The sequence below is a fragment of the Trachemys scripta genome, chromosome 9, assembly GCF_013100865.1.
Source record: "Trachemys scripta elegans isolate TJP31775 chromosome 9, CAS_Tse_1.0, whole genome shotgun sequence".
Classification (NCBI taxonomy): domain Eukaryota; kingdom Metazoa; phylum Chordata; order Testudines; family Emydidae; genus Trachemys; species Trachemys scripta.
The window spans coordinates 12471836-12484262 of record NC_048306.1 but is presented as its reverse complement, the minus strand read 5'-3'; the positions used below and the strand labels follow the sequence as shown (position 1 = coordinate 12484262).

Here is a 12427-nt window from a genome sequence, read left to right as displayed (position 1 = left end):
GGCCTGATCCAAAACTTATTGAAGTCAATGGGGGTCTTTGATAAAGTTATGGCTTTCTAGGGTCCTGATTCATGTTTCTCTTTAAGCATGTGGATCAGTGGAACTACATGTGCTTAAAGCTAATCCCATGTTTAAGAGCTGTTGCTGGTTTAGAATTTAATATAGTTATTTTTTATATACACATAAGGGGCTGAATTCTACTCTACTGTGTTGTATATTTGCAACTGCACTTTTTTGAGTGACTTTGATAAATGGAAGTGGAACTTGTTCCAATAACTATATAAATTAAAACTGCAAATTTTAAATTTGATTTCTCTCCTTTCTAAACTAGGTAATATAAAGCTGACAGTAAAATTCTCAGGAAAGACTAATTTTATCTCTCTAATAAGAACCTTGAGACTTGCGTTCATTGACTTCTAAATTTCATTCACCCGTCTTTAGTTCATTTTATAGGTGACATCTCGGAAATAGTAATAATGCATTGCAACAGCTCTTGCAATGTTACCAGTGGGGAAATAAGGTTTCTAAGAGAAATTATGCAAAGAATTGTTCTTAGATCTTGTCATGTAATGTGGGAGATCAAAGTATTTTAGAAGATACCTTTTCTTTGTAGGAGACAACTCTGACTGTGGCCATCAGAATCTCCTGGCTAGAACAGACAAAAATCTATTGATATAATAGACATGTACTATATGAAATAAATAGTTTTAACTGTTTCTAAAGGGGAAAAAGTTTCTACGTGTCATTTTTAAAACTTTTGTCTGATACTCAGATAAATTATTCATTTTGAAACGTTTTCCTAGCTCTGCATAACGCCCCCTGCTGCCCCCGAGAAGTCACTATTTTAAGCCATTGCCCTATAATGGCTCTTTGAGAAATGTTCAACGCTAGCTGTTGCTTTGTTGTAGCAAAGAGCTGTGATTCAGACTTCCTGCTCTGTTTGCATTTCAGCTGTCAACGGAAGTGAAAGATGAAGCCTCCCGTTCTCTTGGTTCTTGTGATCTGTACAGTCGTCAGCACAAATTTGAAGTTGGTATCAAAGAGAAATTCCGGTAAGTCTCAGAAAAATCTGATCGCTATTTGATAGATATTTAACAAAGTCTGGCTTTGGTGATCATGTCATAGGCCCAGTTTTTGTTCTGCATGCATAATCCTTGTTGATTAATTATTTAGGAAGGGTGGTATCCAACACAAACTGCCTGCTACCTGTGCAACAGGCTAAACGTTGCATCCATGGAATTTCTGTCGGTGTGTTCATTGTATTGAAATATAATGACATTAAGCTTGAAGTGATTTACCACGAAAAATGCTGATCTGTCTAGCTTATGAGTATTTTAGGATTGGTCTTTTAAAAAAAATATTTATTTATTTTGTACAAGGGCCCAATTCTCACCTTGTGGAAGTATAAAAGGATTTTAAAAGTCAATATGAATTTACGTCCACTTTCAGGCCCCTTTATGCTCTGAGTGGTGTAAAGGGGCCTATCTGTAAATAAGAATTGGGTCCAAAGTCTATAAAATGTCTTTTTTAAAAAAAAAAATCTTATGTTGGCTCTATGCTAGCTATCATCTAGCTTGAAAGAAGAGACCATCTAACCCGTAGAATTGGCACTGGCACCAAAAGTAACTTCTTGTCTAGAGGGTTATTTTTACCCAGTGTTAAAGATGTGATCTGAACCTGCGCTCCTTTCTCAAGCTAAACTCTGACCTCAGAGGGATTCATGTCTGAGGAGGAAGAGTAGGATTAGGCCTCAAGACCTTGCATACAGTTGTGAATCTTCTGAGATCATAGTAAGTAGGTATGGGATAAAATCGAGCACGTTGTTGAATGTACAGTATATGCCTTATGTGGTTGAGTGTGTCTAAGCTACTTTTTTGTGGTGATTGCGTGCCACAGGTATGAACTTAAGGGCTCTTAATGAACTGTCTGCCCTCAGTCTTTCAGCTATGATATGTAGCCAAAAAGTCATGTATAAAAACAAATGACTTGGCTGGTGCCAGTTTCTACATTTCCCAGTGAAAAAGGTATGTTTAATTTCTCATTATGGACTTTCACACATTTCTAGAGAGAGTGGTTAAGTCCATTTTTGGAATGGACAAATGCTAGGCAGATTTTTTTTATTTATTTTAAAAAAATTGTTTAAAAATAGACATTTTTAAACCGTACCTTCTCTCTGGGATTTAGGCCAAATAAAATGTAACTCTTCTATTTAGTAAAACTATCTCGAATTGTTAGTACATCAAGGGCCAGATCCCAATTCCCTTAGGCTGGCACTCTTGCTGAAGTCTGGTGATTGGGCTTTGGCCATAACAAGGAGCTTGATGCGAAGTCTATTGAAAACAATGGAAGCCTTTCCATTGACTACTTCGGCCTGACCCGAAGCTTGTGGCGTAGTGTGACACTTCCTGTGGGTGCTCAGGTTTGTGATGCACTTCACTACTGTTTGTATTCTTTTAGATGGAATATATGGGTTAAAGATGTTACCACAACTCAGTCACTGTCCAACGTTAAACAATGTTAAACAAGGTTCGAGTTTTGGTATACAGAGACCTCTGCCTGCTTAGCACTAGGGCAAACATACCATTAAATGTCCTGTTAAACTTGTGTTAAAGGTGAAGGGGGGGAAAAAAACAGTTAAAGCCTTTGATATGTAAAATATTATGTAACAACATCTCTTGTTTCCTTTCCCTCTAGCTGGGAAAATTCTTGTGTGACCGTCTCTTAGATGGTATCAAAGATGGTAACTGTCCTGTTTGGGAAAAGAGAAGAAGTTAGTTGAGATGGGCTGAAGCTGCTGTTGCTGTTAAAATCCAAACCTGTTTCATCCCAAGTGGTGGTTGGGAGTCAGTTGGCTGGAGAGAAGTGGCGGTTTTATCTGATGTCTCTCTCTGGCCTGATCAGAATGATGAAGTCCTGGGATCTCAGGAGACAGGTGGCAGCCATGTTGGTAAAGTTTGCTCCAGTAGCCAATTTTTCTTCTGAAATTTCTTTCCTTTAGGACTACAAAAGGAACTGATGGGCAGGATAGCTCATTTCCTCATTATTTTGTCCACTAATTAGGCCTAGTTTCTGACACACCAGTTTTGGTTCATTAATTTCTGGTCCCCCATTTTCTTGTTTACTGAGCACGATCTTAATGCAGTCCTGGAGTTTATATTAGTAGGCCTCTTTGTTTGGACTAATTAAGTCTGCCTCCCTTTTGTACCGTTTTCCATCAGCATTTGTTATAGGTTATGGTGTGACATCTTAATTTATTCTGACTTTTGATAGTCAAGCTTACAATTAGGGTAAATTTGTAGGCCCAATTATCAAAACACCATCACCTGCCCTCAGCATGAGGGAGTCTTGTCTCTGTCTGCTATGGTTCAGCTCCCTGAAACTACCAGTCCCTGACAACACAGGCACAGGTTAGCCATACGCCAACTCCAGAGTCCTCCACTGACCACTCACAGAATTACCAGGCCTGCTGTTCCCAAAGGAACAGTACCCCCCAGTTTACTAGTTATACTTTAGAACATAGCTCTGCTGAACGCACAGAACTAAAACTTGTTCTTGTTTTTACTATAAATATATTTCCAAAGAATGGAGATTCAAGTGATAGTGAGTAAGAATATTGGTCAGAAATGAAATGGCTACATATAAAACAAATGGTAACATGTTTTCTAGAGACTAAACTTAACTAATAAGGCATTCCTCTATCTCCTACAGCAAAGCTTACTCAAAATTCTTTCCTCAGTGTTCTCAAGCAGTTTGGTTGAGACCCCTTCTCATCCAATCAAGTCCACTGACTGCAGATTGAAGGAATACCTAGGGATTCATCTGTACCTCAGCTATTAGGGTTGCCAACTGTGACTGAAGCTATTCCGGGAGATTTTTTCCCCAACATGACATAATGTCGTTTTCTTAAAATATCCTATTTAAATCTCCCAGATTGCTTTCAATAGTCACCAGGAAATCGATGCCGATTCTGGGAGACTCCAGGCCAATCCTGGAGGGTTGGCAACCCTATCAGATATAGTTTCAAAAATTTGTTGGGTTACTCCTAAACAGGATAATCCCTTCTATTTACCTCTTGCTGTTAATTTCCTCTCTTTGAAGACTTCACAATCCTTCATTAGCATTTGGTTCAGATCTATGAGTGGAGGCCTGTTGTGAACAACACAATTCTTAATATATATGTAAATGGACAAATGTTACTTGTCTGAAAGAAAACTTGCTTGTCTCCTTTGCTGGTGACCAGTCCCTAGACACAGACCATAAGAACATAATTTTCTATATGTGTGTAACTCCTTACCCAACAGCCATACATGTGTTTTGCAATGATAGTGATGAGCAGTGACACATAGGCTTTCATTAGAGACCTCCCAGGACAGTCTTTGGTGAACTAGCATGGAAATACTAGACATAGGGGATTCCTGTAACCCTTACGCCCTCTGCCAGTTGGCATCCGGAGGTCCCTGGGGCAGGAGATGAGATGAGAAATACGGTGAAATCCTGCCCCTATTGAAGTCAATGGAAACTTTGCCATTGAATTCAAAAGGGCCAGGATTTCACCCATGGTCTGTGGGAGCTAGCAGTATTATGACTTGCTGTGTGGTATCAATAGAACCTGGATGAGTAAATACAGAGAATGATATTGGCAGTTCCTTTCTTTTAAAAGGATAAAGGGCTTATAGCTGATCACAAATTGAATATGGCAACAGTGCAAAGGTGTTGTGAAAAAGGCAAACGTCATTCTGGGATCTATTAACAGGAATGTCATATATAAGGCATGGGAGGTAACTGTTAAGCTCTATTCAGGACTGATGAGGCCTCTGTTGAGGTACTGTATCCAGTTTTGGGCACTGCACTTTCAGAAGTGAACAAACTGAGGAAAGTCCAGAGGAAAGCAACAAAAAATGCTAAAAGGTTTAGAAAACATGGCCAGCGAGGAAAGGTTGACAGAACTGGGCATGTTTAGTCTAGAGAAGAGAAGGCCGAGGAGGGACCTGGTAAGTCTTTTAATATGTAAAAGGTGGTGGTTATTAAAGAGGACAGTGTTTAATTGTTCTCCATGTCCACTAGGGTAGGACAAGAAGTAATTGGCATAGTTTGCAGCAAAGGAGATTAAAGTTGGATATTGGGCGGGGGGGAGAGGGGCTTTCTAACTGAGGATAGTTACACAGTGGAACAGGTTACCTAGGAAGGTTGTGGAATCCCCATCATTAGAGGTTTAAGAACAGGTTAGACAAACATCTGTCAGGTATACATGGACCTGCTTCAGCACAGCAGGCTGGACTGGATGACCTCTTGAGGTCCCTTCCAGCCCTACGTTTCTACAGTGTCTATGAAACCTAAAATACCCGTAGGTATAGCGTCTTCCAGTTGATAGTGTACAACTAGCTATATTTTAGTACATTGATCTTGGCTGCTTTCTTTGACTTACCTTGCAAAATGCCTTGAGTTATTGGCAGTTTTGTCGATCTCAATTCAGGTTGAATACTAGTAGGGGAAAAAACCCTTTAATATATTAGACTGCCTACTGCTAAATTTAACCTACTGGATTAAATTCCTCATCTGGGTGGGCCAGGGTATCCCAAGCATAAGATGAAAGAAAATATGGATTTAAGACCGACATATATAGTGTCCCTTTGTAACTACATGCATATATGTGGCTAGCTTTCTACTTTCTATATGCATTCTTTCTTATACGCACCCTATGATTTTTAGGCTGCTATGTGGAGCAGAACATGGAGGTTTTTTTTTCTCTCAATTTATGTGAGAAATGCACTTTCTGTGATTGAAGTATTTGAAGCATAATTGATAACTTTCCCCTTTCCTGAAAAGGTCCTTTACATTGGAAGAACTACCTTTTGATTGCTTGACTGCATGCGGGGGACTTCACTGAATGTCATGTGTCATGTCCAAATACATTGCATGGAGGAAAGAACATCAGAGAAGCTGCTATTCTTATTATTTATATTACAGTAGTGCCTAGGAGTGCTACTCATGGACCAGGACCCCACTGTGCTAGGTGCTGTATTAAACACAAAACAAAAAAACAGTCAAGAAGCTTACAACCCAAGTATAAGACAAGGGACAACAGATAGATACAGACAGTGAGGGGGGTGCAGGGAAACAGACGATACTGGTCAACTTGATAGGCAGTAGTCTTGGCAGACAAATAGCTTAACTGTTGTCAAGTTAAATGGTTCAAGGCTGTAGATTCTGTTGTCTGAATAGGTTTGGCTGAATCATTACTGGAATTATGTCTAGGAGGTGACATAGTTTTAGATTTTTGGCTCAGAACTAATCCTGAGAACTACAAAATCCTAAATTTCAAAACCTTTGAACTTCTAAAGGCTTGTCTACATTACCGGCTGGATTGACGGGCAGCGATCAATCCAACGGGGGTCCATTTATTGCATCTAGTCTAGACACGATAAATTGACCGCCAAGCACTCTCCCGTCTAATCTGGTACTCCACCAGGGCAAGAGGCACAGGCGGAGTCGAGGGGGGCAGTGTCAAGCATTGACTTACCACAGTGAAGACACCGCGGTAAGTTAATCTAAGTACGTCAACTTCAGCTACATTTTTCACGTAGCTGAAGTTGCGTAACTTAAATCGATGTTTCTCCCACCCCCAGTGTAGACTGGGTCCTAAGTGTCTTAAATCCCCATATCAGTGTTGCTGCGTGAGTCCATCTCTGGCTAGTGCGGTATCAGTATTGGGCTCATAGAATTTGAATACATTTTTGTTTGTTACAGGGTTCTCAAAAGATATGAAATTCTTACAATTTTACATAGTGCAGCACGCAAAGAGATTGTTGTATGGGCCACCTCCCCTGCCACTTGTGATTTATACAGTGGATGGGATTTTTGAAAGTGACTTAAAATAATTGCAAGACCCGTTTGGTGTCCCTTTGACAATTAAAACTATTGTGTACACGAAAGTGAAGGCCAAACTTTCAGAAGGTTCTAGTGGATATGCAGACCTCTGAAGGGGCTTGATTTCCAGAGGGCAGGTGCTTAACACTTTGTGAACAACCAGCCCTCTTAAGGTGGTCTCAGATTGGGCACCCAACATCACGATAGCTTTTGAAATGTAGATCCAAGAATTTGTGTCATCTTAGCCAAAGCTGGCCTTTGGGATCCTGCGAAGCCCCTGACTGCCGGCTCCACTGAGCTTGGAGGAACAAGAAATGTCAAGGAGAACCTCAGCTTTCGCTCAGATAGTCTATAAAAGGGAGCTTGTTTTTGAAGAAAGTAACATAAGCAATGCCAACTGATCCCTGTGGATGAAAATGCGTCCCTTGCTCTTTCCCTAAAGATCACAGGTTATCCACAGCCCTGACAAAAAAATGCTTTAAGCTGTCATCAGTGCTTAAAAGCTGTGTCCTTTCTGCAGAGTGTTAATCACTATGTCTATTTCACTTCTTGTTTCCCTACTGCCTCCCATCTGTTCAGCTTAAAATGAGGAGGAGGAGCTAGCACCATGTGATCAGTTAATCCTCCATGGGCCACCAGCGATTAATCTGTGAAGCACCAGTAGTCCATGCACCTTATTAAGGGAAACTCTGCCATGGCGCTCTCTCCTCTAGAGAGGAAGCAGCATTACCGATCTAGCAGTAGCCAGGTGACAGCTGGTAAAATTGAGAGATTCTGTTCAACAGTGGAGAGGAATGGAGATGCATATAGAAAAAAACAGAGCAAATAGCGCTATTTGTTGAAGGGTTAGCTACCTTGATCTCATATGGTTGCAATGCTGAACTTTGCTAAAAATTGGAGCCTGTTTAAATATTGCACTTGGTTAAAATTAACTAATTTATGATGAAAGCATTTAAAATATTGAACGGATTTAGGAAGGAAAGCCTAGCTCCTTCCCAAAAGAAGCGCTATAGTAGGAAACTGATAAAGACAAGTGAATACCCATCTTTCAGGGTGCAGTGAAATGCCAAGGTAGGATCTTGGAGGGAATCAAAATAAGAAAAATGTGGAAGAGAAATGGATATTAACTTCTGAGTTACAAGTCAGATGCTGTTGGGCATGCACAGCACTTGAATGGTTGAATGTATCAGACAAAGAAAGGGGCCTTTGCCCTGGGAAGCTTACAAATTCAAGGCCTGATACAGAATCCACTAAAGTTAATGGGAAGCCTCCCACTGACTTCATAAAGTCCAAAAGTGACCATGATGATCCTCTAATCTGATCTCCTGCATCCCGTCTAGTTTCAGTTTCTAGCCATTGGATCTTCTTGTGAGCTTTGGATCAGCCTTATGGCCTCAATTCTGCACAGAACTTAGACATAGGAGGTGTTTCATTGACACAAGTGGGTCTTCTCACGTGCCGGAAGTTAGGCTCACATGCCTAAGTACCTTGCTGATTAGAACCTAAACACACAAGAGGACACACTACTATGAAAATGAGGGATTTGGTGTCATAGTATAGGAGGAGGGGATGGGTGCCAGGAAGGAGAATGTGGAGAGGTGCCTTGCAGAGCTTTTGAAGGAGTGGGAGAAGGGGGCTTTAGGCATCAACTTGAAACCTCTTTCTGGAATAAAAAATGGAGTTGAAGGAGTGGAAATGTCCAGAGGCCCCAGTGGGCCTGTGGGAACAGTCGGGGAACTTGGACTGGGATATACAGAAGGTGGGGTGCAGACACCAGAGTGCCTGGGAAGCAACCATTTGAAAACCAAACTTAATAGGGAAGCAAAAGGGATGTCCCAAGCAAGGCAAGATTCCAGGAGGGTGTCTGCAGGGCAGCCGTGCAGATGATTTAATTCGTTTTCCAGCACACCGTGAATACTTATGTCTCAGTTTATGACTATTATGACAATCACCGGGCCTTAGCAACACTCTAGCAGATGGCCTAGAACACAATTTTATACTTGCAAAATAAGTGTATCTTGCTGCAAAGGACCATGAATGTGTAAAAGCTAATTTCTTATCTCTTATAACATTTAAATCCACTTGTAATGATCTGGTTCTCTGTTGCTACTTTATATGGACATATACATCACATTCTCTGTTCTCCGTGTCAATATAAACTCCTTCGGGATCTTCCTAACACTGCATCAGCTATTAAAAAACAAACAAACATCTTGCCCCTTCACTGGAGTTCTTCATGTTGCATTGTGAATGCTATCAACTTTGTTCAAACCATCACTTCCTTTTGAGCTGCCCTTGTGTAACTAGTTTATTTAATATTTTACTCGCAGCTATTGAATAATTGAGTTCCCCACAGTAGCATTTTGTGTATGAGTGAATAGACAGACTCGAAGAAAGGCAAAAGCACTTATTTAACAGTATAGGCTTCTTGCTGAATTCCCCTTAGCCCGCTCCCACAGAGAAGGGGGTATTGCTAGTGGGCTGCATCCTTCTCAGGGGACCACTTATCTCAGTAGGATTTGGCCTGTTCATTCATAAGTAACTCTGGCCTAAAACGGACTTGCTAGTTGAAAACAAATTTCAACCATCAAGGCATGAACCAAGCTGAACTTAACCTGCCACATAATCTTACCGAGGGGTAATTCTCATCCTCTTGCCTGTAAAAATCGCCTCTCCCAAGTGTGCACCTGTCATGGGTGTACTTCTGGCCCCATTGAAGTGAATAGGAGTTGTGCCAACTGACTTTAGTGGGGCCAGGACTTCACCCAGGGTTTGTAGCAATCATTCATCATAGTTGGTCTAAACTGAGGGCTGGATCCTGTCACCTTTACTCGGGTGAGAAAATCGTGTTTGGTCAAGTAGTTTTATTATCTGAATTTTCCTTCGTAAGTAGGGACAATGCGTATGACTAAGGGCCTGAATCTTCATTCTTTAATGTAAAGTCTTCAGGGCGGGTATTGTGTACCTTTGTGTATGGAAAGTACTAGATGCTCATACTGCTGTACTAATGATAATGGATGTTTACGTTAAAGCTTTACTTCAAAAAAGGAAGCTAGTTGATGTCACAGAAGACTGAGAGTTTCTAGGTCTGCCTCTGACTTCTTGTATGATCTGAATTGAGCCCAAATTTTCAAAAATGGCCATTTAATTTTGGTTCCCCAATTTGAGAGGAATAGTACCTGGCTGAGCACATCTCTTGAGCCAGATCTTTGGGCATTATAGTCCCTGGAAAGATATTGGAACAAATTATTATAGAATCTATTTGTAAGCACCTGGATGATAGTAAGATTATATGGAATGCCCACCATGGATTTGTCAAGAACAAATCTTGCCAAATCAACCCAATTTCCTTCTTTGACAAGGTTACTGACCTACTGGATGGTGGGTAAGGGAGAAGCAGTAAACAGGATATATCTTGATTTTCTTTTCTTTTTTTAGAAAGGCTTTTGACACAGACCCATGTAACATTCTCAAAGACAATTAGGGAAATATGGTTTTGGTGAAATTACTATGAGGTGGGTGCACAACTGTCTGAAAGACTGTGCTCAGAGTAGTTTTCACTGGTTTGCTGTCAAAATGTGGGGACCTATGTAGTGGGGTCCTGTAAGGATCAGTACTGGATCCAGTTCTAGTCCATATTTTCATTAATGACTTGGATAATGGTGTGGAGAGTGCTTGTAAATTTTCAGATGACCCCAAGCTTGGAGGAGAGGCGGGGGCCTTGCAAGCACTTTAGAGGATAGGATTAGAAGTCAAAATGACCTTGAAAAACAAATTGGCATGCATCTGACGAAGTGGGTATTCACCCACGAAAGCTTATGCTCCAATACGTCTATTAGTCTATAAGGTGCCACAGGACTCTTTATCACTTTTTACAGACCCAGATTAACACGGCTACCCCTCTGATACTTGACAAATTGGGTAACTGGTCTGAAATCAACCAGATGAAATTCAACAAAGACAAGTGTAACCTATTTGACTTAGTTGTGCATTTGATTTTTCCTTCCTACCAAATGGGGAATAACTGGCTAGGGTAGCACTGCTGAAAAGGATATGGTGGTTATAAGCAACAGAGGGTCCTGTGGCACCTTTGAGACTAACAGAAGTATTGGGAGCATAAGCTTTCGTGGGTAAGAACCTCAATTCTTCAGATACTTGATGGTGGTTATAGTGGATCACAGCTGAATATGAGGCAACAATGTGATGCAGTTGCAAAAAAGGCTAATGTCATTCTGGGCCGTATTAAGAGGAATGTCACATGTAAGACACAGGAGGTAATTGTCCCACTCTACTTGGCACTGGGTCAGGCCTCATCTGGAGTACTGTGTTCAGTTCTGGGCCCCTCATTTTAGGAGAGATATGGACAAATTGTTGAGAGTCCAGAGGAGAGCGACAAAAATGATAAGTTTCGAAAACATGACATGCGGGGGGGAGAGGCATGTTTCATCTTGAGTTAGTCTGGACGGGGAGGGCTGATAAGTCTTCAAATATGTTAAGAGGTATTGTAAAGATGATGGCGTAGGTAGAACAAGAATTGTAATGGGCTTAATCTGCAACAAGGGAGATTCAGGTTAGATATTAGGAAAAACTTTCTAACTATAAGGGTACTTAAGTTCAAGAATAGGCTTCCAAGGGAGGTTGTGGAATCTCCGTCTTGGAGGTTTTTTTAAGGACAGGTTGGACAAACACCAGTTAGGGATGGTCTAGGTTTGCTTGCTCCTGTCTCAGCCAGGGGGCTGGACTTGATGACCTCCCAAGGTCCCTTCCAGCCCTACATATCTGTGATTCAGCAGGACCGGAGAACCAATAACTCTTTAAAGAGCTTTAGGTACTGCCATTATGAATTAAATACAAGCCCAAGCATAAAATTTCTGTCCACTGAATTTAAAGATTTACGTTCTGTTTGTTACTGTGAAAAATCACACTTACCATGCAAAGTGCACTGCAGTGAGGAAATTTGATTTAAAAAGTTGTAAGCAATGAATGCCCACAATTGCTGCCTCAGATGCTCCCTTGTCTTTACATGGAGTCCGTAATGAAATCTATTATTGACTGGAGTTTAAAAACAATAAGTGATAACATTAAGGGGGGAGGGGGAGGAGTGTGTGAACTGGCTATGGGAGATTGTGATAAAATGGAGAAATCTGATTTGTTTTTTTCCCCCTCCGGTAGTTGAAGTAAGTTCTTTGAACTAATTATAATAAAGTAAAGCTTAAAATTTCACTCTAACTCTGATGAAGGGCTGGGTTAAATATTTTCAAGTTGTTGACTTGTGACAAAGGGAAGTGATTCTTTTAGTATTTTGTGCAAGGGCTGGTGGATAGACCTGCATGGTATTCTCCTATTATGGTACCAGCTATTACTTGCTAAAAGAGACATGATTGCCTGTCTATGAGCTGAAAGCTAAATTGATCCAAGTAGCAATGTCCCCCTTAGGGGAGTATGTTTATCATTTTATCATCTCACCCTTTCAAAACCAATCAATCCTTCCCTATGCAGAGCATGATTAGTACTTGTAATCAGCTCAGAGGAAGATACATAGTACACTGGAGATAGGTCA

The 12427-nt window shown here is 40.8% G+C and overlaps 1 protein-coding gene across 2 annotated transcripts in view; it reads left to right on the top strand.

Moving 5' to 3' along the window:
• IL1RAPL2 (interleukin 1 receptor accessory protein like 2) overlaps positions 1–12427 on the top strand; it is a 563242-nt gene that overhangs the window by 26878 nt on the left and 523937 nt on the right. For both annotated transcript variants that reach the window (XM_034782543.1, XM_034782544.1), the window contains one exon: positions 952–1052. In XM_034782543.1, coding sequence (XP_034638434.1) covers positions 971–1052 — 82 coding nt within the window. In that variant the 5' untranslated portion in view covers positions 952–970. The remainder of the gene's footprint in view (positions 1–951; positions 1053–12427) is intronic.